Source organism: Aphelocoma coerulescens, chromosome 10 (genome assembly GCF_041296385.1).
Source record: "Aphelocoma coerulescens isolate FSJ_1873_10779 chromosome 10, UR_Acoe_1.0, whole genome shotgun sequence".
In the NCBI taxonomy this organism is placed as follows: Eukaryota; Metazoa; Chordata; class Aves; order Passeriformes; family Corvidae; genus Aphelocoma; species Aphelocoma coerulescens.
Genome location: NC_091024.1, coordinates 5,698,047 through 5,723,419, shown reverse-complemented (window position 1 = coordinate 5,723,419; position 25,373 = coordinate 5,698,047). Strand labels below are relative to the sequence as shown.

General features: G+C 54.0%; 1 protein-coding gene across 10 annotated transcripts in view; it reads right to left on the bottom strand.

The window, feature by feature from the left end:
• Positions 1-24,885, bottom strand: part of NTRK3 (neurotrophic receptor tyrosine kinase 3) — a 205,885-nt gene extending 181,000 nt beyond the window's left edge. For 5 of the 10 annotated variants that reach the window (XM_069025897.1, XM_069025898.1, XM_069025904.1 and 2 more), the window contains exon 1: positions 24,611-24,885. In XM_069025897.1, the coding sequence (XP_068881998.1) occupies positions 24,611-24,858 (248 nt within the window). In that variant the 5' untranslated portion in view covers positions 24,859-24,885. Of the gene's footprint in view, positions 1-2,365; positions 2,454-7,533; positions 7,836-12,955; positions 13,021-14,902; positions 15,016-24,610 lie in introns of those variants that run through there. The other 5 variants (XM_069025899.1, XM_069025902.1, XM_069025900.1 and 2 more) reach the window with 5 other exon arrangements.
• Between the last annotated feature and the right edge of the window lie 488 nt (positions 24,886-25,373).

Below are 25,373 nucleotides of genomic sequence, written 5' to 3'. Positions count from 1 at the left end.
CCTCAGGGCGAAGCAGCACCCTTAGGGTTCCTGCACCCACGTAAAGCAAAAGAGCACCTGTTTCTCAGCAGCTCTCCAAGCACCTGGCATTCCAAAGGAAAGGATGCTTCACCTATAGGGCTGCATATGCAGGGAGAGCCAGCAGCGTGCAACGTTTTGTGGTCTTTAAAGATCAAGTGGCGTTTTAGAGAGGAAGCAGCACCCTGGTCAAACTCTGCTTCAGTAATCACATTCTGCTTTATTAAACCCTCCTCGATACTTCAAACGGGAAGTCAGATTCCATCACACTCCCATCTCCAAACAGGTCTGGGGCTTTTCATAAACCAAATTATAGTAATTTTTTAATAGTTATATATATATCTATATTTATATATATAATTATAGGCAAAAAAAGCTGCCAATCTCTACTCTAAAGGGAGCTGCTCCTGTCCCGGAGAGCACAGTGACTACACACATTAGCAAGACAATGGGAGGCACTAAAGGTATGGGATCACTAGAGTTCATCTTAGCAGGAGTAACTCTTGATAAAAAGCGGTGCCAAAGAGCATGTGGTGGAAAGGACAACCTCCCAAAAAGACACAGAGCCTTGGAGATGGTCAAGACGATATCCTGGTAGACCATAGTAGCTCAGCTAGGACCCAAAAGGGAGCACTGCCAGCCACATGCACTCATTGAGCTTCACACTGTGCTTGAAGACAGGAAAATGGATGGAGGAGGAAAAGGAGAAAATAAAATCTCCCACAAACTGGCTGTTACTGTGAAAGATGGCACTGGGAATGAGGAGGCAGGAACAAGAGTCCAGAAAAAGCAGACATGAGAGCCAGGAATGAGGCTGTACAAGTGCCATGGCTGGAGGGGGCTGCGGCCCTTAATCCGGACCTGCTGCCACCCACCCACGCAAATCCACAAGCACAATTCCCAAAAACCACAGCCACCATGTGAGTCATTTCAGGAGTTTTACATCCGCATGGGCTTCATCTCTAACCCTGTTTTGGTTCAGGTGCACATTTTTGGGCAGATCCTTTCCACTGCTCCCATGCCCGGATCGTGAAAGCAGCACAGAAACCAGGGCTTGGAGCTCAAACCGTGGCTGCCAAAGGGTGCCCCAGCCTCTGCACAGTTATGGCCACCCAGCAGCCAAATCCAGTGCCCTCCCACAGTCCCTCACCCTACTTTTACCTCCTCTGCTCCCCCACAGCTCTACCACCCCCGTAGTACAGCTCACCCCATTTCCAGCTTTCCCAAACACAGGGAAAGCCACTGGCCAAGAAAGACAAGGGAGAGATAATAATTTTGGACTTGGATGTTGCTCCTGTGAGGCTGCTGGTTTGTTTTTCTTCCTCAAACATCTCCCAGGGAGCCTGAACTTTGATCCTCCAGCATTTTGGCTCCTCAGATGTTTATGAAGCTCAAACAGGCATGCAGCAATGCCCAGCTGGGCTGGCCACAGGCCAGGCTCCCAGCCTCTGTCCTCAGGACAGCCATGGGCAGAGCAACTCCAACCTACAAGGAGACTTTGCAAGTCCCTCGTTACCTCCACAGCATCGCAGATCTGCCTGCCCAGGTTCTGGCTGCTCCCTACAAAGCCAAAGAACCAGATAAATTCTCCGTAAATTCTCAGTTTATTTTTGAGCCAACTGCCATGACCCCCCGAGGTCTGTATCTGCACTTCAAATAAATCACAGCCAGCTCTGCCCACCCTCCTCAGCAGCAATGGAGGGGCTCCTCCATCACCCAGGAGAAGGGCTTGGGCCCCTTTTCTCCAGGAAAAGCCATGAAAACAATCTCTTCCCTTCCCTCCTCAAAGCTTTTCCTACAAGGGACGCACACACACACACTGACTTGGCTCTTATGGCAGAGGTGTAAGAACAGAAGCATCACTCAGCAGCAGGGGGATGCACTCATTAAGAATGGTGACTCAGAGCTCAAGGCTTCCCAGGATAACAGGTATTTTGTGGGAAGTCATCTGGCTCTGAAAACGAAAAGCAAACCAGCATGCCTATAAACATGACACAGGCAGGAAGAGGCAGGGAGGGGAAGAAAGGAGAGCAAGGAGGCAACAGACACTTTAAAAGCTCCTCTCCCAGCACTCTACTTTGTTCTTATAAACATGTAAAAAGCACCTTGCAAAAACGTTATAGAAGACACTCTGACAGCCAGAGACGCTGCTAACCAGGCTCTTACGTTAGAGCTGATCCAGCTGCACAAACAGCAAATCCTGGGATGGTTTCTATCTCCTCAGCTCAATCTGCCATTCCTCTACATAAAGGCATAGCTGAGCTATGGAGAAGCCTCTGCTTGCCTGGCACCTTGACTTCCAGTTTATCAGGACACCAAGACCAGCCCCCATCAACCAAGACCTCACCGTGGGCACCTCCTTCACCAGGGCCAAAAGTGGGCTGAAACCCTTGAGCTCACACTGTCCAAACACGCTGCTGTTGAGCTGCACTGGCTGCTAATCAGACCAGATTTGTTTTACGCCAGGAGCAAGGCAGGAGGACACAACCTGAGCTACTGCAGCGTGGCCAACACATGGCAAACATTAACCCAGCACTGACATCCCCACCCTCAGCTAGCAGGGTCTCCTTGCACCATTTGAAGATGTTGTTCAGCACTGGGGCTTGGGGCTTTGCACAGAGGTTTAAGGCCACAGCGGTGACACGTAATGACATCCACGAGATGAGCAAAAATGTGATGAGCCCGATAGTTTTGTGCTCCTGAATATGAGCCTCCTGTTGCTGAAGGATTTCCAGGAGGCTGGCATTAAGCTAACAGGTATAAAATCTCACAGGGGCATTTGAGGAATCCAAAGGTCCTGCTCAGCAGTAATTGAGGAGAGGCAGGGAGCAAGGAAGTTACTATGCACCTCCTGACATCGCTTGCCCTTTTGCCATTTGCTCTGAAGATGTATTTAACAGGACACATGTCTTTTTGGTGCCATTTAGGGTCATGGAACAATTTTGAAGCCAGAAAGCAGATCATCAGACAAAGTCCCTCCAGGCACATGTTGGTTTATTATTTTTTGTTTGTTTTTGCAAAGAGTCACTCAAACTTTGTTTCTGTTCCTGGGCAGCCAGAGGCCCCAGAGAGTCCCAGCACCAGCCCATCCTCAAAGCAAACTACCCGAGCCCAGAGGCTTATCAGCGAAGAAAAACTCACTGCACAAAGAATACAGACATTGTCTGCCCCCAGAGCAGGCAGCCCTCCGGGGAGCAGGGCTGGCTCGCTCACAGCCAGCAGCAGCTGGGCCCCAGAACCCACACTGTGTGCCAGGCTGGGCTTAACGGGGACAGCAGCTGGCAGGGACAGCCCTCCCACAACCAGCTCCTCCTCCCGCTGTGGGGATTGCAGTGGGATGGAGAAGGGCTGCCTTTGTGCTCCCTCCTTTGCAGCTGGAGCGCTGGGGTCCGGTGTCACCAACCTACACTTTGATATCACCCCACATTGACCTCACTCACAGCCTCCCTGCACCAAGCTCCTTGGGGGCCCACCAGCCCCTCAGACACCTCCAAGCTCACCAGGCAGCCAGACCTGCCCAAAGCCCCCAAACTCAAGCCACAGATCTCTCCAACAGCACTGGGTCAGGACACGCTCTGATCTCTCCTACTGCAATGCCAAGGCTTGGATTCAGCCCCTGGGACAGGATGCACAGTGTCCCCATGCCAGGCTTGCACCTGTCACAACATTAACAAAGCTTTTTACCCCAAAATCATCATGTACAGCCCTTCCAGATGTTTTGCCAGCTCTCAGTGAGGGCAGGAGACAGAAGTGAAGGAAGCAGGATGAGGACAGAGGGGAGGGCAGAGCCTAGAGACAAAGCAGCACTGGGATGCTCCAAGTCCAGAAGCTGCAGCTCCCTTCCCCAGGACTCTGGACCCTACAGGAGAGCAGGAACAGGTGTAAGACATTCCTGACTCCCACCTGAGCTGGCACAGCCCCCAGCACCACTGAAATCACCTTGCTGACAGTGAGCACAGCAATGCCACCAGCTTGGGAAATGACTCTGTGCATCAGCAGCTGCAACATCCTCCATGGCTCCCCTGAGAGCAGCAGCACGTGCTGCCTCCAGGCAGCCATCCCTGCCCCTTCCCAGTCCCAAAGCCCTGGCACTGCTGCCCCATGAAGGCATCCCGACCTTCCCCAGCTGTGCAATGCAAGCGCCAGCTCCCATTTCCATTTTGGGTGGTGAGAGCATCAGGGCTGCCTGGCCATGAGGTCCCACACAAACACAGAGATCCAGAGAACCTCTGAGTGAGAGGCAGTACAAGATGTCCTGAAGCCACCCCCAAATGCTGACCAACAGATTCTGCCCATGATGGTTTTAAGCTGGGTTGGTTTTGGCTTTTCACATCTTTCCCCTAACTCCCCTTTGAAACATCCTGTGGTTGCTATGGAAATAGTCTCATCAGTATGGGTGGAGCATAGTAGTACCAGCCAAAACTCCCTGTGGCTCCCAGTTGACACCAGTTCCTAGGATCTGGCAGCACTGGAGGTTACTCCAAGTTGCACAGGGAATACCCTGAGCTTAAAGCAATGCTTGGCACTGATGGATGAGTGAGACCCATCTGGGAGTCAAGGGCAGGGACTTGCAATTCACCCAGGGATAAACAGGTTAAATGATAATTGATAATTGAGACACTCTCACACTGGCTAAGGGATGATGTTATAAACAGCAAAAAGCTGCAATTTGCCCCAGCAACACCCTCACCTGGGGCAGGAGGTGGCCAGAGACAAGGGCAGCAGGAGCAGAGCTGAGCTTTGTCACTGGCCCTGCCACCAGTGTAGCCTCCAGGGAGGCTTCTCCTGCCTGCTCTGCACTCCCAGCTCTGACATGAAGCTAACCAGCAAGCGGGGTGTGAACAGCAACCATCAATTGCTGTGAAGAGGGCTGGAGGATAGAACAGAAATCTTTCCCGTGTGGCAAGGAGAGCAGCATGTTGGGCAATTGCTACATGCTGCAGTGGGCCCACTTCACACTCTGAGCCACCCCCTCCCACCTGAGAGCCCTGCACAACACTAAGGTTTGACACCATGAGTCAATTCCTTGCTGAAAACACCAGCAGAGTCCTTGCAGGCCATGGATTATCCTTTACCACTAGAGCTTGGAGCAAGGTCCCCAGGAACCAGAGACCAGCTGAGTGGGAAAAGCATCTTCTCCGTGGCAGTAGACAGCAGGCCAGCCTCACTCCATGCACAGGGAGGTGCCACTGCCATGCTGATAGATGCACTGCAGCTGTCATCAAGCCCAGATTTAGGGTGCCAGGGACCCCCATCTCCATCACCCCACCCAGCTGGGAGAGAGGGACTATGTGATGCCTCTACCAACAGTGTGGACACCTCCTGCCTCTGGCTGTGCTGAGTAGCTGTGTTCAACCTGCTGGCATCTGTCACCTTGTCACCAGCTGCAGCCCATGACAAATGACAGCAGGAGGCTCTCCTGGCTGCAGAATGCAAACCAAGTTTTCAGCCACTACCAGGGCTGTCTCCAGCCATTCCCAACTGGAGATCACATCACTAATGGCAGCTTAACTCTAGTGCAACCTGGTGCTGTGGCAAGGAGGTGCCACACTGCCTGGTGGGCAGTTACATGACCAGACCCCCACCAGCACTTATCATGGACCAGCACATGTGAAACCCCTTTCACATCATCACTGCAAGCCCAGCATGAGCAGGTTACAGATGTTTTCCCAAGCATTTGTCACCTGGAGCAGGGATTTTCTTCATTCACTATTGGTGCCACCATGCAGATCTCACCAAGTTTTACCATTCCCCCCTCACCAGTCCTACACAAAGCCACTGGGGCTGTCACACAGCACATCCAACCCTCTGCTCCCAGACCTGCCTGCAAAGGGGAAATCACAGGGGCAGTACCAGCACAGCAACATGAGGTGCTGTGGCACATCACTGGGCTCACACATCGCTGGTTCCAGGTGAATCTGAGCACAGCTGGACCCTGCATTACAGGGGCACCATCCTGTTCAAAGGGCTAAAGAACAATTTGCACCATCAGGCTGCAAGGTTCACATCTACAAACCTACTTTGGGAGCACCTTGCCAGATCCCAAATGCTCTCCCAAAAGAATGCACTCAAGAGAGAAAACTGGGCTTGAGCTGTTACTGAGCCATCCACGTCTGGTCAGAGATGCTGCAAATAACAGAACAATTGCTGGAGTGCAGGCTTCTTTCTCACCCAAATTTAGCAAGTTCAAGACATAAAGCAGAAATGCCTCCCACCCCCTGTCCCATGCCCAGGGAATGCAGTCTCTCTCTTGCTCCCTGCTGGCAGAAATCTCATTGCACTAACCCAAACCATTCACTCCACAGATCTGGGGAGAAGTTATTGAAAGAACATGCATATAAAGCTGCCTGCAAAGCAAAGGGACTTTACAAAATCAGCAGAGAGACCTGAAGCAGCCCCACTTGGACCAGGGACAACAAACCCAGGCTGAAGCCAGGGGAGCAGTCAGCCACCCGTGACTCTGTGCCACCGTCACCTCCAACTCACGACACTATGCCAGCACATATCACCATCCCTCCTGCAACATCTCCAAAGGCCTGGGTGACAGACTGTGCAGTCCCAGCCCCCACAGTCCCTTTATCCTCTGTGACCCACAGGTAACCTCAGCAACAGAGCAGGGACCATCCCGTATCACAGAAAGCTAAACCACGGACTAAGTAAACAATTTATCTCTCATCACACAGCAGAATTTTCAGGATGCCTTAAGAGGCCGCTCCTCCAACATCCACATTGTCTCTGTCTTTACTCCTTCTTGGAGGTCCCCATCAAAACCACAGCAGCAGGGATGCTTTGGTGAGGCCCAGTCAGCCTCGCCAAATGTGGATGCTGCTACCAGGAAGACTCTGCTATGAGGCAGCAGAGCAGAATTTGGGGCTGACTCCTGGGCAGGGCACCCAGGTGGCTGCCTAGGTGTACCCCAGCTGCACCCCACGGTGCCCAGCAGAGAGCTGTGCCCTTTGCCTGCACAGCAGCAGAGCGCCTCAAATAAAAACTCCCCACAGCCAGCACAGTGAATAAGATTACAACAAATATAAACTAATGATACAGCTGTCAAGACAGATTAGACTGCACAGTGTAAAAAATTGCAGTGCTGTTTAGTCACAACAATATAAGATTAATTTATCAATACAGCTTATGTGGCACTGGAGAGATAGCAAATTGAATAAGTGAATCTTTTCTACACCTTGCTCAAGGAGGGAGTCTCAGACCCGATGGGTGTATGGGGCTGGATACCAGCAGGGATCCGTGATCACCCGACAGGGAAGGTTTGACACAGCCCAGGGGGATCTGCACCTCCATCCCAGGCTTAGGGGATGGCACATGTACCACCCAAGAGCATGGCTCTGCACCCACATGTTCCTAAAGGTGCCCACCCTTCTGCAGCACCAGAGTGGAGAGTGATGTTGCTAAATCAAGACATCCAGAAGCTGCCACAGGCAGGAACCTCCCAGAGCCTTTTCCACAAGCTCCTCCAAGTCCAGCATCACAGAACTGGAGCTGTTTTTGCAGCCTCACCTTTCAGCTGTGTCCCAGTTCCAGCGTGTACGTGTGCTGGTGCACACAGGAATCCCAGGCAGCATCCACTGCTCTAACGCATGCAAAAATATGCACAGCCACAGCCACTCCTTGGGGGCTAAGCCCTGGCAGAAACAGGCAAGCTTGCAGCCCTGAGTCCATCTCTCATGAGTTCCCAGAAAGCAAGGATCCAACCCACAGGTCCTCAGGAGGTGCTTCCCTATTCATTCCACAGCTGCTACCCAAAGACTACAGCGTCTGCACTGGACCCGTATCTTTTCAGATCTCTCATGTGTTGTCATCTGTGGGTTAAAAGATGTGCAAGTAAATAAATAGGTGCAGCAATAATGAGCCAAGGTTTCGATCTGTGAAGGTGAGAGCACAGCAGCATCTGCCAATACGAAGGAAGCACCCGTTTCTATAAATATTGAAATCCGGTAATTATCGTCATTAGAACTAGTTGTGATTTAGCCATAGCTCAATCCCAACAAGTAAGGATGGCATTTATTTGCCACAATTAGAACAGCTAAAAATACCTCCCAAACTTTGCCTGGTTCAGCCCCATCCCAGCAGGCTCAGCTCTGGGCAGGGAGAAATGCAAAGCAGGGGACTGCTTGAAAGAACATGTGGGGCTGAAGAAACCCTGTGCTCTCACAGGGAGACCAGGACACCAACACAAGGCCACCCCACCTTCTAGCAGCCCTTCATGGAAGGGCTTTTTTGCTCCCCAACTCTGTTTCATCCTCTCTAATGGCTTTGGGGAGCTTTTTTGCTCCCCAACTCTGTTTCATCCCCTCTAATTCCTGCCCCACCACACTGGCTCACAAGGGTGGCTGTTCCCTATACAAAGGGACATCCCTCTAGCAAGCTATATTTCCCATACCGAAAGTTTCTTTGCAGTTGTGTCAAAAGGCACAGATTTGCTTTAAAAGGCAAACAGAAAAGCCTGGCTCAAGCCAGCCATCCCACTGGCAGTGGGGCAATAGCCCTGGTAGCACCCAAATGGTCCAACCCAGCCACTGCTGACAGCCACGGGTTTCCTCACCTTGTGGGAACCTCGCAGTTATGCCAAGAGCCTCGGCACACTCAGCACCCCTCCCAGGCTCCAGCTGAGTGCTGCAGGACTCCTAGAGCTCAGCATGCTGGACAGACAGCTTCACGGGTGAGCCTTCTAAAGACCTCATCCTTCCCAGCTTCTACAGACAACTCCTCACACAAAATCCTGTGAGCAGCATCAAGCTGTCCTGTCCTTCCTCTGCAAAGTGACCAGAGGGTCACCACCTTTCCAGAAGCTTTAAACATGAAGGGACTTGGCCATCCTGCCTTAGGGACATGTCTGCATTCCAGCTGCCACCAGCAGTTTCCCAGCCTTTTCCCCGATGATAAATAAATGCCTGTGAGGTGCAGATAAATATTGCAGGAGGCAGCACCTCAAAGCAGCTACAATCAGCTCTCAGCTTCCCATCCAAGTCCAGGGAAAAAAAAAAAAAAATCTCCATCTACTGACACAAACCACCCAGGGCCATCTCCTCGTGCTGGTTCCAAGACTCGAGATTTTCCCTGAGGAAACGTGCCCAGCTCCCCCGGTCAGGGATGTTCTTTCTGACAGTCACGGTGAATACTCTCCCTGCTTATCCGATAATATCTGGAAAGGGCCGTGAAATGGGAGCTCAGAGAGTCTCCGCTGTGCGGGGGCGAAGGCGCTGAGGTGCTGCTCCCTGCCAGGTCCCAGACATCCATCCCAGGCCCCACTGGCCTCCACCTGCTCCTCCCTGAAATGCCTCCAGCTCTGGGATTTCTCAGCCCCCAGCCTCCCTCTGCGGGTAATCTGACCCCTCTGATGCCTTTTTTCCCCCACTCTTTTTACTTCTGAACTCTCTCCAGTTTGTCAACATTCCCATAATAAGGTGCCTTAAACTGAGACCACATTCCTGGATTTTTTTTTTATTATTGTTTTGAGGCTTTTCTGTTGCTTTGCATTTTTTTCAGTGAGAATAGCCAGGTCGTAGCTCTGCTCCCACAGCTCCCCCTCTCCCCAAACACAGCCCATCATTATGAGTGTAGGGCCCTTAGCCAGTTCTCAGTCCATTTGGCAGCATCGTATCCAAGGCAAACTGAACTAATTTTGAGAGTAAGATTTGGTGAGACACTATATCAAATGCTTTACTAAATCCAAATATATTAGGATTTCCACGTTCTGCTCAGCCACTAATTTTGTGATTCCATCAAAAAGAAAAAGCAATCAGGTTTGTCTGGCAAGATTTATTCTTTCTAAATCCCTGCTGTTATTGCTCATGCTTTCCTTATCCTCTAGTGCTTCACTTTCTTAATGCTGCAGGACTGGAAGTGTTTGCTGGAAATTTATTTTTGCTATTTATATGGATTTTGAAAATCTGCCTCTGCTCTCCTCCACTGCCCCCTGCCTTTCCCACTGCTGTTTAGCATCCCTGTGCTCCCACCATACTCATCATCTCCTCCATCCTCCTCCCAAAGCCAGAGCACAGTAGCATCATAAGCCCAGTGTTAATACACAACTCAGACACAAGATTCAGGAGAAAAACTAATTTAAAAAAATGTTTGGAGTCAAGAGAAAGGTCTAAAGGAAACATCCAGCTGGGTCAAGCCCAGGTCCATTGCAGAGCATCACCAACAGTTAATATTAATGCCTGAATCAGTCATCCTGAGCATCTCCACGTTTTTCTTGCAAATCTTCTGGCAGCCACACTCAGGGTGATCAGGGAGAGTTGAGCCACAGGTGACACGGGTCAGTACCTTTCCAGGGGACACACACAGTCCATGCTGGGTCAGGACCAAACCCTGAACCACTCAGGCAGCTGAGGAGCTCCTCCAGGTCTGGGGCTTGCAGAGAAAGGCAGGAAAGGCTGCACTCCCCTGCTCTAGGCTGCTACCCCAGTTTCCCACTCATAGCTTGAGGGCTGAGGTACTCAGAAAGCCACATCACAAGGCACTCACATTTCCTGCAGCATTTTCCTCCCCAGTGAGCCAAGCAGAACTCTCTAAGTCCTGTGTTCACACAGCAGCTTTTCAGACAGCACCATCCCAAAACACTGCCACGGGTGACCCCATCCCAACTCTGACTGTGCATCCACTGCTGTGTGCCCCACTGACCTCCGTGGGAGCAGGGCAGAGCTGCTCCTGCAGGTCAGGGTGTCACTCCCTCCTGCTCATCAGGACGAAAAAGGCAGCTGTGTTGGAGTGCCACCGGCTTCTGCTCACCAGGCCTTAGAAAGACTCAGTAATTTGTACACCAGATAACACCTGCCTGGGTGCCAGCTGCCTGCAAACCCTCGGGACACCCCAGCCAGCCACAGCAAAGCAGCAGCACCGCCAGCCTGTATCGAGGACAAGCCATGAGCTCCAGACACAGCCTTCCCACAGACACTGACACCTCCCCTGGCACACCCAGGTCACGGCACAGAGCTGATGTTTGGCTTCCCACACCTCCGCCAGGTCAGGTCTCTGTCAGACCCTTTTCCTCAGCTCCTACGTGCTGTTCCAGAGGAAAAGAACACAGCATGGTCATCCCAGCAACTGAAGACTCAGAAACAGAGCATCAGCATCCAGCAGAAGCCCAGGTGACAATTCTGCATTACACAAGGGACCTCTGCTGCCCACAGCTCCTTCAGTGCCCACTGAAGGGAGCTTACACAGGGGAGCGGCGGAGCTAAGCTATGGCATGACCCCAAGCACTCAAGGGATAAAAGGAGATTTTCTCTTGACTCCGGCTATTTTTACATATCAGAAATGTGTTCTGGGGGAGCAGCCATCCCCAGGAACCCTGCTGAGGGCTGGGATACCAACACCCTCCAGTTTACAGCCAGCTGGCTGCAGCCCAGTTGAAGATGACAGCCCAGCCCTGCTCGCAGCACAAGGATGACCTACCCTGCAGGCAGCCGGGCAAAATGTCCTCCACCAGCTCCCAGTGGCAAGTGAGTCCTGAAGGAGCTGGCGGGAGGGATTAACCCATCCTGGGACAGCTGCCCTCCATCACCCCATCCATTCCCCCAGCCTCACCAGGGCTCAGGATTTACAGCACAGGCAGAGCAAGGGGGGTCAGCAGAGGAAAACTAATGGGAACGGAGGATTTACAAGGAAGGGCTGGATTCAGGGAAGGCAGAGCAAAGCAGAGGGTGATTTACAGGGTCAGCAGCAATTTACACAGCAGGTGGCACAGGGGATGCAAGCATTTACAGGGGCAGGGGAGAAGTGCATTTTATGGGTCTTTATTAGGGAATGAGTATCTCCTTCTCCTGACCACTGTGACCTGGGGAGGGGTGTGGGAGGTGATGGATCTCCAAGGAGCCTCCCCCTTGTTCTGGAGATCACAGACAGGCCATCATGGGGAACCAGCCCTCTCCCAGCATGGCTGCATACTGAAGCTGGTTTCTGCTTGGCCACAACAACCTCAGGGTCATTACAGCGTGTCCTTGTCCCACCACTGCCCCGGGGCAGTATTCCAAGGGCAGTCTTGGTGGTCATTGCCTCCAGGGAGGCTACAAACAAACCCTCAGACATCTCCTCCTGGAGCTGGAGGCCCTTCCTTCCTCCTGGCAAGCCCCACAGTCCCTCCCCACCAGGGTCTGATCCAGCTCATCTGCTGGCAGAGGCAGCGTTTCTCCCACTGCCAAGGCTCCTCCTGCCGCCGGGACGTGGCTGCCAGGCTGATGACAGGCAGCCAGGGTCAGGGCTGCTGTCCCTCCACCCCGTGGTGGGGGCAGTGAGCCAGCCCCAGGGCCACCAGCACAGATACACACGAATCACGTCACCCACTCTCCAGTCCCATTTTCCAGCCACTTCTGGCACCCAGCAGGAGTCAGGGATTGGGGTGGGCCCCACGCATGCAACCCTCAGCACATCACTATGGGCAAGCCGGTCCTTTCCCTCTCCCACAGCATCTTCCCCCCACTCCTGAATTGCAGCAGGGCTGGTGAGGGGCGCACTCCTCAAGTACACAGTGCAAAACGTGAGGGGTGGCAGCGTGTTTTGGTCTCCAGCTATCACAAAGCTCCCAGCCCTGGCTCTCCCTGCAGCATCCGTGAGCTGGCAGGAGCCAGGCTGGGCACAGAGACACAAGGGTTACACCTGGTCTGCTCACCCTGCAAGCAGGAAAAGGAAAAGTTGTCCCAACACAGAAACTCCACCATGTTGTGACATCACCACTTTGGAGCATGCCATGGCTGGCTTCCGCCACCCCAGGAGATGACAGCTCAACTTAATGTCCAGGAGTGAGCTGGGACACATTTCCTGCTGCCCCCAGCTCTTCCCTGCCACTGCTTCCTGTCAGCAGTACAAGGCACAGGCTGCCCCTCCAGAAGTGACATTCACAACACATCATGGCCTGGGGAACAAAGCCTCAGCCCTGCCAACAGGAGGATGCCCCCAGTGACATGCCAATCCTCACCTTGCATGCTCCTGTGCTTACTCCCCAAAAAGAGGCTTTCAGAACAAGAAGTGGAGAGGTTGATCCTAGAAGACCCAAAAAAAGGGGGAGTTCACTCAGACATTTCATCTCAGTCTCATTCTCCAAACACTCCCTTATTTTGTAACAGATAGAGGAGGCCACAAGCTAAACAAGTGCAATCCCTGCAGGGGACACCCAGCCTCTTGCAGCCCTGGGCTGCTCAGTACAGGGGTGCAGTAAGACTCATGCCACTAGCAGAGAGAGGGAGAGGGACAGAGGGGAACAGCTCCAAGCACTGACCACAGATGCCCACGAAAGCATCGAGCACTGCCCAGCCCTGGCGCGGCATAAAAGAGGTGAAAATAAAGTTGCGAGCAGCCTACACAAAGCAAGAGAAGTTTCTCTCTGTCAGCCTGGAGAGATGCAGCTTTGCAGCCCAGACAGGTCACACCAGACAACATCCCGATGTGTAGGAGCCTGGATAACATCCCATCGTTTGCAGGTGAGGACTCACTCCCAGCCCAGCTGATCCCACAGATCCTCAGCAGAGACACACGGGCAGCATCCCAAATAAGCTCGGCCTCTTATCCATGTGAAGCTTCCAGAGAGGCACAACAGCAACACTCAACTCACAGCATCACCAGAACCACAGACAGCAGCAACCCCATTGCCCCCCTCTCACTCCCCCAAAGTTTGACTAAAGCTCAGGAGTATCTTTGCTTTTATAAATCTCTGCCTTTTAATGATGGCTTCAAGGCTCAGAGAAAAAAAGGCCCATTAAACTCACTGAATAAGTTAATGGGGCAGAGAGAATCCATTTCAAAGCCACCCCAGGCTATTTTCCTCTGGAGCTAAAGCCTGAATAAGCAAAAAGGAAAAATTAAAACTGTACAGTGCTTTGCCAATAAATAACCCCCAGTGTAATCTGCTACCAGGCAGGCCTCCATTTTCAGAGATAATAGGATGCAGATCAGCTGCAAACCACCTCCCCTTGCAGGGACCACCACCTTTTGATTGCAATTAGCTGTGCCAAGGCAGGAGCCTCCATCTGCCTGTCCCCTTCCACCTGCCTGGGCAGGAGGGAATTTCCTGCAGGAAATGCCAAAATCCAGCACTTAGCTCTGCAATTTCCCAATGCTCCAGACACATACCCCTGCTTCTCTGCTCCATTTTTCCCCAGCCTTCCTGCCCCTTCATCCATCCCTGTCTTCTCCCCCTCCTTCACCAGCAGCGCTGTGGGTCCATCCCTCACCCATCAACCAGAGCCCACACACAGCTGCTCCTCCCCAAACACTTAAAAAACAAGTGCATGTCCCAGAGAGGAGGGGAAAAAAAAAATCCCTGCTTGTAAATGTTGATCCCACTAGACGCAGTTTGTTTACTATTTAATATTTAAAGATGCTAATTAAGCCTCTGAATAAATAAATCTATGCTACCCGTGCCTTTTGGAAGGCAGGTATCCTTCCCTCAGGGCCAGGGCAGTCCAGAACATGGTGGGTGCTAGGCAGTGTGCCTGGGTCTGGGGATGTGCCTGAGTCTGGGGACAAGCCTGGGGCAAAGCTCGAGGATCCCATCACCATCCCTTCTGGAAGGAAAGGCTTATTAGCAACATGAAGCAACACCAGGCTGGGAGCATCAGGCACCTCAGCCATCAAGTCCTGGAGGGGAGCACAGGCAGGACAAGGCACCGAGAGGATTTCCAGGCAGGGGTGCCCACAGTGGTTCCTCTCAGCCCTGGGATGGGATCTCGGCTACAAGCCAAGGGCTTGCGCTCCCAAGGGCCAGAGGATGAACCCACAAAGTGCTGGGGGGGACACAGACACCAACACAAATCACCACAGCCCACCACCACACCGGCAGCCAGGGCTGCTGCAGCAACCAGCCACAGACACCCACATCCCTCCCAACTGCCCAGAGCCAGGACAGGCAGCCCACACATCTTCTTACCCGAGAGCTTCCCTGTTCCAGCTCCTCTTCCCAAAACCAACACGCAGCATCTCGCAAAGAGCAGTGACTGCTGCCTCCCTCACACACAGCCCTCAACACCCACAGCTCAGCTCTTCCACCTGATACCTCTTCAGCCTCATTAGGCTCTGCCTCTCCCGAATCCGCTCCAGCTGTATCCTGCACCTTGGCATTAACCCCCACAGTGCCAGCCCTGCAGAGCTCCTTGTTGCCCCTCCCTGCCCAGCTGGCATCCTTGCACCGTGCAAGTTCCCGGCTCACATTCCTCGGGCTCAGGCTTTGCTCTGATGCTCCCAAGGACACCCTCCAGCATCTGCTCCGACCTGAAATGAGGGGCACAGCACTCCCCAAGGGAGCTGCTCTGCTGCTGATTCAGCTCTCTGCTACTCTGCCCTCTCCCCTGCAGAGTCTGGGACAGCCTGTGAGATTGTTGGAAGCACAGATGTGTCCGGAGCCCGTGTGAGGCTCAAAAGAGGAAATAGTCCCCAGCAACATTCAGCTTCTCTGAACAGGCACAAAGAGAGCCCCAGGAGGAAGGGATGCTCTCAGCAAGCTGGGGAGCTGGGAACACACAGCATCCTTGCCCTGTGTCCCACTGAACTTTGCTTGTTCCACAGGCTGCTCAGCAGCAGCCACCCAATGACTTGGGGGCTTTCACCTTACTTTCCCTGGGATTATATTTTGGCTGGGAGAGCATAGGCAAGGCATGAGACAGACAAAGCCAGGACCTACCTCACTGCCCCAGGAACACCCGTCCACATCCTGGAGGAAAGAGTTTTGGGGACAAGAGAGACTTTTCCAGCCACACAAGTCACAGAGCTCCCCACAGGCAGTCCCATCTGTACTGGGAGGAACACGAGGGATGCCCAAGCTGGCCTTGTCTGCCTGGGTTAGGAGCAGAGGAGGAGGGCAGGCAGCCCAAGGGAGCATTTGCACAGCTGGATCACAGGCTGGAGAGCCAGGACTCGTTGTTCCCAGCCCAGGTCACTGCACAGCATTTCCATGGAGAGCATGGGATGGGGGATGAGGCCAGAGCTGCTCCAGGAGCAGAAGGAAAGTCGGCAGCTGCAGGCACCCGAGATCTCCCCCATGTGGCTTCATGTCCCGGCAGGGTCAGGAGTCAGAGCCTGGCATTGCTGCAGCTCAGCTGAGCATTCATGTTCCTAATTTATCCTGGCAAACCCCTGAGCATGCAGGGTCCTCAGCAGCGCTCAGATTCCCAGCATCTGTTTGAGCATTTCCACATTAACATTTCCTAGTGGGAACCTCCCGGTGAGAACTAGTTAAGGGACAGCCTTGCACAGCCCAGAAGGATGGGGATTGCACCATGCTCACATCTGCTCCCACCCACTTCCCAGTCCCCCAGGGACAGCACAGAGCAGCCAGCAAAGGCACCAGTGCCCTGTCCCCTTCCCAGCACAACTGAGCCCAGCACAGAGCTGTAGGAGAGTTGCAGGCAAGAGGCTTCATGGCGGGTAGCACTTGGGTCAGCATCTCCCTGCGTCCCTCCCTGGGATCCCAAGACCGTTTAGTTGTCATTTCAACACCACTGTAGTCAAGAACAAGCACCTCGAGTTGCACATCTGTGCTATCAAACTCCCTTGGGAGCCCTTCCTGACCTCTCTGCCCCACTGCTGGGACTTGTGTTTTTAATTAAAAAGGCAGTTGTTATTTAGGCAGACTGAAGCTGGGAGTGATGTCACATGTGGGTACAGGAAGGGCACGGTCACTACCAGGCTCCACTATCCACCATCCCAAAGCACTGGGTGGCAGCTGGAGGAAAGCTGGCTGTGCACATGGCTCTGGCTTCTCCTGCAGCTCCTCAACTGCTACAGCACACGAAAACAAGCTAAAAACATGTTCTCCTGGTGCCACCCTGCAGGCAAGCACAGGCCAGGTCTCACACAGAGGGAAACATGGAAGGCCCCCCAGTCCCTTGGGGTGTGGAAGCCGGGTGGTATGTGGAGGATGGGGGTACCCAGGGACACAGCACAGCAGGGTTGGTGGAGTAGCACTGATTCCAGTGCAGTGTTCCAAGGGGAGTCCAGAGAGATTTCAGTCCCCCTTAAGCCCAGGCCCTGAGCTGTTCCATGGTTCTAACCCATGATCCATCACCCACTCCCCAACACATATCCAACAAGATGTTGTCCCTGCCATGGTGCTGGGGGTCCATTTGCTGTTGCGTTGCAGGACCACAGGGTGTCACAGCCTTTCCATCATGCTGGCAGCCCTTGGAAATAACCAGCCCCTCTTTGGCCCAGCTGCCAGGGAAAATGAGACAATCCCAGGAGCCACACATAGAGGATGTTACAGGGCCAAGACCAGATTCCTGCCCCCACTCACCCTTGCTCTGTCTCACAGCAGGCTCTTCTCAGCCTTCCCCCCTTGGAGAAGGCCTCTTTAGCTCTCTGACCTCCATCCAGAGGTTTAATCAAAGGAGCAAAGAATATTGCACCAACCCTGGAGGCCTCCAAACACAGCTCTCAGTCTGTGCTTTCTTGCCACTACGTCCAGGTTTCTCCATGGACCTCTCTCATGTCTGCTAAACAAAGCAGAACCAATAGAACAGTCTTGTTTATCCCTTGCTCCGTGCTCGGCCTCTCCCTAAACCCTGGCCAGTGCTGGGCTAAGGGACCTCCATCCTCACTCTGCTTCTTGCAGGCCAGTCCCACCACTGTTCTGTGCCTCAGCTCCCCCATCAGTAAAATGGACAGAGCTATTAGGGGCTTCCTTGTAGGATCACAGCCAGAAGCTGGTCCCAGAGGGGACGTCATGACCCCGCTCAGGCACCTTTTTCCCAGCAACACGTTCCCACTGCACCCTCTTTGGTTGGGCCAACACCGCCAAAAAGCTGCAAATCACCTCAATTCACAGGCAGGCTGGGGCTGTATCTTGCAGCACTGGTGGAAGAGCTGTGGGTAGGTGGGGGTGCACTGACCACACTCTCCCGCAGCAGCACAGAGAAGAAATCCATGACCCAGCAACCCACTCGGGTCCTAGGGGACCACCCGACACCAGTGGGTGCCCACGCAGGGATGGGGATGCCGAATTAGGGAGCAGGTGAGGGGTTCAGCAGCACGGGCACCCAGAGCAAAGGCCTTTCAGCGTGACAGCGAGCAGGCGGTGACCTGCCCCCCGAGCCCCCGCAGCCCCCGGCGCTCCCGCACCCCGCGCCGCTCCGGTGCGGCTCCGAGCCGGCCGTGCCCGCGCACCGCGCATCCCGGATCCCGGAGCCGGGCTGTCTGGCGCTGCCGCTTGCCCTCTAGCGGCACAGCCGCCTTTAGACGGGAATAGAGGAGCGGAAGAGCCGGGATGCGCCGGGCAGAGAGCAAGCCGGGCTCCGGCCGCCCCAGCGGGGCGCAGGGTGGAGGCTCGGCCGGGCGCTGTGGAACATCCACGGATGGGGAACATGCTCGTTTGCCAGCGCTCCTGCACCCACAGCCTCAGTCCGGAGCGTGTCGTCTTTGGGGGATAGCGGGGACAGCCCGCTGCAGCCGTGGTGCTGGTGCTGCATGCGCGGTTCTCAAGGAACCTGGAGAACCACGTGAGGTGAGCGAGCTGCTGGCCCTCATCTCCTCCCGTGGGCACAAAGTGCTGCGATGCCCAACCGCGGCACAAAGTGCGGCCTCTGAGCGACGAACTCGCCCACAGCACCTCCTCGATGACAGCTTTGCTGCGCGCCCCTTGGTGCCGAGGGGAGAGCAGGAGGATTTGGGGCAGACCAGAGCCCACAGGCTGCTGTCAAACACAGCTGCTTAGAAAGCAGCTGCACAGCCTGTCGGAACCCCCTCTGCAGGAAACACTGAACTACTGCTATCGCACAGAGCCCGGCAAATGACACTCCGAGTTACAAGCACTAGTAACACTCACTTTGGAAGCCTGGCAGGCTTAAGCCTTGGTTTATTCCCCACTTGTCAGCAGTCCCCCTAAATGGGATGCACCAAATCCAGCCATAAACTCCTGGACAGCACCAAGCAGGGGCTTTTCACTGAGCAGGACAAGCCAGTGTGCCAGGGTGGCACAGGGAAGCACCACCAAGCTCCATCTACCTCCAGGGCTCCCCAAAGCTGATCCCATGGGACATCTCAGGGACTCTTTGGGAGGTTCCCCAAAAGGGCCCAGCATTGCTGGGTGCATGGATGGTCACAGGGCTGTGGGAGACCTCGAGCAGCCTCATGCCACAGCACATGAAGATGCTTTGCTTCACAGAGGTGAGCTGATAATATAAAGCAAACCCGGAAAGCTTTTCCTGAGCTCTACAAAAGCCCTTAGCCAGAGGCAACACCTCTCCAAGCCTCCAAGGACAGCAAGGCAGCTCCTCCTCACACCCTTTAAACATCCATCCTAGACCTGAAGCACCTCTGTCTCACCTCTCCAATTACAAGGAGACAAGCCTACAATCAGAACTAATTTAGACTTCCCCAAAACCTGCAGGACACAAGGACATGGGAGATGTCACATCCACCCTGAAACCATCTGGGCCACCAGCTCCTCCTGTCAGGCCAGCAGCTCAGGCCCCATGTTTGGCTCAGAAAAAGTCTGGGAGGTGCTGGCAGGCATCAAAACCGTCTCCTTCCTGAAGAAATACCTGACATCACCTGTGCCAGGAAAGTGCCTCTCTCCAGGATTGGTCAGCAGAGAGAAAGACAGTAAGAGCAGGGCAAGGAGCCAACAGCCAGCCCACAGGAAAGAGGGAGGATACGGCTCGGTTCTCCCATCTTAAATCACCTCTAGAGCATCAAGACCATATATCTCAGCCCAACTCCTTGTCCCAAATATCTCTGGACCCTTCTCTGTCCTCACAGCTTGGTGCTGCACCTGCCTCCCCCATCCTAACATCCTTCAGGATAGATGCTCTGCATGAACAAGGGTCCAGCAAATCCAAGCTGGATTGAATTAGGGACCTTTTGGATGGTCTCTGGAGCAGCCAAAGCCTCTGGGACCAGAAGATGGGAGGTTTTGGGAATGCAGAGCCCTTCATCTCGGGGGAGTAGTAGTACACGAGGCACACTGGGCACAACATGGCTGATTCATAGAGAGGGGAAAAGTTTGTGCCTGCTCTCTGAAGCAGAGCAGTCAATAATCTGAGCATCACAGGAGCCTTTCTCATGGCTGTTTGGGTCACCAAAGCAAGTTCTGCTCCCTCCAGCCCTGTCAGGAAGAGTCCTGCCCTTTCTTTCTTCCCTCCTTCCCAGACATGGGCACACATGAGCATTCCCAGTGCCTCGGCTCTCCCTGCACCAGCAGGGAAGGGGTGCTGCTGCTCTGAGCACCCCCTCGCTCTCCCCCACTCCACATGCTCCCAGCTCCCGCGCAGCGAGTGGGGGCCGCGCTGCCGGTCCCCCCACAGCTCCCAGCGCTGACGTGGCTCTCCCACCCCCGGCCAGGCCCACGGGATGGAGCGGATGCTGCCGTAGACTGGTGGGACAGCCTGATAAGGAAGAATGAAGATGCTGTTCTTGTCTATGGAGGGGAGCAAGATGCTTCCTCTTGCCCCTGCAGGTGAGACCCCAAAATCCTGCACCCCACTGTGCTCCACAATGAGCCACCTCCTCTTGGGTTGCTCTGAATTCATCTCACCTTGTTGAAAGCAGCTACGAGCTGCACAGATACACCCTGAATATCCAGCCATCGAGTGTGTTCTACCATGAGAACCCCAATTCTCCCCTGGTGAGGCTGGGTAAAGAGTGAGGCCTTATATACCGGGGACATCTCCCTACCTCGAGGGAGCCCAGGGGTGACACACGCAGGCCACCACCGCCTGCCTAGCAGCATCTCTGCAGTGCCATAGCAACAGCTGAGAAGTAGGGAGGCCCAGATGGCAAACTCCTCCGTCTGTCCTTCCCCACGCATGGTTGCCGGCGCACGCAGGCGCTGCCCACGCTGCCAGCGGGGTGAGTCCCCGGCCCGGCCCGCCCCTGGCACGCAGCACCCGCCGTCACCCCAACACGCGGCAGCCCCGTGTGCCAACCAGCCCCCCGGCTGCCCCATGTGCCAGCCAGACCCCCGGCTGCCCCATGTGCCAGCCAGACCCCCACCGTGCCAGGGCTGGGGACCCACGGTGACAAACACGCCGGCTGCTCGGCACGTGGGAGTGGATGGGGTTCTGTGCCACAGCAGCCCTGGGATCAAAGCTCTGCCTGTGCATCTGGTCTTGCAGTGAGTAAAACCCCATGCCACAGGGGTGTGGATGGGTTGGGGGGAGCTTGAGAGTCGCTGTAAGTCACACCTGGCTGGGGACACAGCAAAGGCCACCAAGCTGCGCAGAAAAAGCAATGGCATGGACATACCCCAACCCCATGGTGCCCTCTCCTGAAACCAGGAGGGGGAAGTGCAGAGCACGACTCCAAACTGGGGCCCTCTCAGCCAGGTCCAAGCTGGCTCTCTGGCTAGACAGGGCTGCTGGCAGCTCTTCAGAGGGATCTGTGTGCAGAGTCACATCTCCAGGGATGCTACCCAAAATCGGGTAACTGTCTGGGCATGCTGGGAAAGGGCAGAGGGACATCAGCCAACCTAACCTCCTCATCCATCTCAGGGCGGGAACCTCCTGCCTTTCTCCTGCCTGACCATTGATCTGGCACCACCTGGATTTGCAAGAAGGTTGTGTGTCACTGACCCCTCCAGCCCAGCCAGGGCAGGAGCCACCCAGCCCTGACTTCTACCGAAAGGAGGATGTATGGGAAGCCAGAAGCACCAGCAATTGAAGCAAAGGCCATTCCACTGAGGGGTGCAAGAGGAGGCTCGATGGTGGGGCACCACAGTGAGGGCATCCACAGGGCTGGCCTGCCCCACCAGCCTCCTTCAGCAGCACTGCAGGCTGGGTGTCCCCTGTTCCTCTTCTGTTGTCTTCACCTCACAGGGCCTCATCAGCCACTAAGAAGTGATATAACCCAAAGCTCCTGATGGCTCAGCCCCCAGCGCTGGGTTGGGCTGGGCTGGCCTGGAGGGGTCTTGCCCTGGCTCAAGGGGGTAAGATGGACAAGCCCTCCAAGATGGCTCAAATCGTTTTTTTCAGCCAGCTCTCTGAATGGGTGCTGGCAGTCTTTCATCAGCAACACTCAAGCCCTGATTTGGAAGCTGAGCTCTGTTTTGGACGTGAATAAGGCTGTGCCTGGTCGCAGGGTTGTTTCACCACCCCACACTCCATTTGCTTTTTCGCCAGCAACAAGATGGAGCAGCGACCACCACCTTCCCGAGGGCCTGTGGGGAGGTTCCAGCTGGGGCACTGCATCCCCCAGCCACAGGGACAGGATTGAGCCTCCCCTGCTTGCCCCCAGCCCAGTGGGAGAAGGTGCTTTTGCCCACTGGCTGCCCACAAGCTGCCTAATGAGGCCAAGCCCCCGGTGAGCATGGCAAGCAGGGGGAAAACACTGCTCCTCGCCCAGCTGAATCAGACTCACATGCCAGGAGTGATTCAGCGATGACCAGGCTGGGCTTCGAGGCACCCTCACCCCAACACCCATGATGTCAGGGCTGGCAAGGAGAGGCCTGACATCAGCCTGAAAGGGTGCAGGACCTGATGCCTCCCGCACAAGAGCGTGAACATGGTTCAGCCCTGGCTCCCGGCAGCGGCTCCTTTGCTGGGAAGCATCCCTGCCACACAAATCAACCCTCTGCTCCCATAAGCATCCACTACAAACCACTGCTGCCTTCCCAGTAAGCACAGACCCTTGTGGAAAGTTTTCATTTGTGCTCAGTCTCAGTCCCTGAGAGCATTTTGGAGTTCACGCCAGTCCTGTGCCTCAGCCCTCCCAAGCCCAAAAAGGGAGGCACGGGTCCAGCAGCGATGCAGGGGGTGAAGGAATGTGCTTTGCTCAGTGTGAAGCAGAGATGCCTACGAATTCCAGCAAAAACTGGCACCTTCTTCTCCTTCCCCAACTCAAGAGAAGCTCCTTTCCAAAAAAAATACCCAGTATCTCTTTCTGGAGTTGTCCGTTTGGATTTTTTTTCCCCCTCTCCTTTTTATGGACTGCTTATCAGCATTTCTCATTTTCAAAGCAGTAAAGACATTTTCTGGGCACAAAGCACTCGTGTAATACTACCTCTCACAGCAGTTCAGATGTCTGTGCGTCTGACAACGCACACTCGCTCACGCTGGTGGCTTCCAAACCTTCCCAGCCTTTCCTGCTGCTCCTCGGCCCCCAAAGGGTTAAAACTAAACCACAACAAACAGCGAGCACAGGGAAAAAACACGAGTTTCTCTGACTTCCCCAGCATCACCCTCATCCCTCCAGCATCACAGGGAAAACACTCCAGCACGACAATGCAGGGTAAATATGGGGCAATTGGAAGGGGAGCGTTGCATTAGCTTCCCCATTTACTTTCCCCATTCCTGCTGCTTTTACGGAGGTCTGCTGCCAAGGGGAAGGCAGAGTTGGGGATTCAGGGTCAGTGACCTGCTGAAAACCTGCCTGAGCACCACATCAACCTGTAAGCAAGCGGGGAAAGCAGCTCCCATCATCTTTACCCAGCAAACGTGATGAGCAGAGCTGCGAAAGAGGCACTGCGATTACTCCATGGCTCTGCTGCAATTGCACTGTGACCAAATAAAACAGCCTCAGGAGGAGACCCAAAGCCCTCTCCCTCCATGCAACCGTGCCATCGAGGTGAAAAAAAAAAAAAAAAAATAACCCTCCATTACTCATTTCAAACCTTGCTGCATTTAACTGCCAGAATAAAGGATTCCACCTCTTCTCTGCTCAACTCCCACTGGCAACTTGCTCTGGGGGCTACATTTCCCTAAATGCTCACATTTCAATTAGCATTAGAATAATGAAATGGCTCAGAGTTCATCTCACCCAAAAATGTACTGGAAAATAAAGAGCAGAGATTGGAAGCAATGAGGAATTTTTTTTTTTCACACACACAGAGCATGATGGATTCAGGAGAAGGAAATATATTCCTTTCTCGACTCCACACTGATGAGATTAACATGGGCTTTGCTAACTGCCTCTCCAAACAAGGATAATGCAACTTCAAGTTGATTTTCCAGATAAACAAGCATGCAAACAAACGCAAAGTGCTCAACTAAAAATATCTCGCTGCTCCGATGCTTCTCGCCACCGCCACCACCCCGAACCTAAAACGCACAAATCCTATCGCGGCACCACGACGAGTTACAAAATTATTACAATGCAAATTAAATAAGCTACTTAAGGGACATCTCACTGTCCTGGGTTTTTTTCCTCCTCTTAAAAATGCAAAACCGCAGATCCCCAGATACACTCAGCCAGGGCAGGGAGTATTTTTCTGATGTGAGGATGTAAAAAATAATGCTATTTTAACCGGATCCAAAGTCTCAAGAAAGAAAAAACAGCTCAGAACTTGCTTTTCTTGCCCAATTTGGGTAAATATGTGGCGGTGTGTGGCTGTGGCGTCCCCGTTCCCCTTGCAGAAGCAAACAGTTAAAGGAAGCAGCAGCTTTAGCATCTTTGCCTGCTGCTCTCTCTCCTGCTAAGGAATCAGATCTCATTTACTTTATTCCTCTTAAGCCTTGGCCAAACTGTTGCTGGGCTTTTTATGGTTTTTTTGGGGGGGATGGGGTAAGGGAAAAGCCGGATCCGCATCCTCTGCCTGGGGAGTCGGGCTGAGCCCAGACAGCGCAGCGATGCCGGGGGCACCTGAGCTCCGCACGGGCAGCCCAGCCCGCACCCTGCCGCGGGAGGGGAGCCCGGGGGGACCCCCACTTACATGGAAGTGATGTTCCTTGAGATGTCCGTGATATTGATGCTCGTGTTGCCATTGCTGCTGCCTGAATCCTGCCCTTCCAAGAGAGGGAAGAGGTTCCCATCATCCGGCTTCTTGCAATTGATGTCTGTCTTGCTGCAAAGACAATTAGCAGGGCAAGCCAGCACCGAAAGCAGATAGTCTCCCCAAATGCTCCAGAGCAAAAATACCCTCCAGAAAGTGCACTTGGTAGGGCAAAGAGAGACATCCATCTCCGATTGCTGCTTCTAAAAAAGAGGAGGAGGAGGAAAGGGGGGATGGAGGGAGGGGAAGGGGGGGAAAGGGGGAAGGAAACAAAGACAGAGGGAGGAAAAAGAAAAAAAAAAAAAACAACAACAACAAAACCTCAAGCGATCAGATGCAAAAATCCTCCAGCAGATGAAATCATGCTGGCAGCTGGCTGGGAGAGGCTGTAATTCCCGCTAGGGCAGCGGCCGCGGCCGCGGGCGGGGATGGATGCATGCCGGCCCGGCCGCCCGCCGCTCCCGCAGCCGCTCCGGAGGATCGCAACGGGAGGCTGGGGAGGGAGGGAGGGGAGGGGAGGGAGGGAGAGAAGCAGCCGGAGAAATAAATAAATAACAAAAACGGTGCGAAAGTCACCAAGTCCCACCTACTGGGCAGAATTAAAATTGACACACCTGCAAAAAAAACAGACAGAGGGAGAGGAGGGGGCGATCTCCCCTTCCCATCGCTTCCCTCCCCCGGCCTGGCCAGCCCTGCTGCGGTG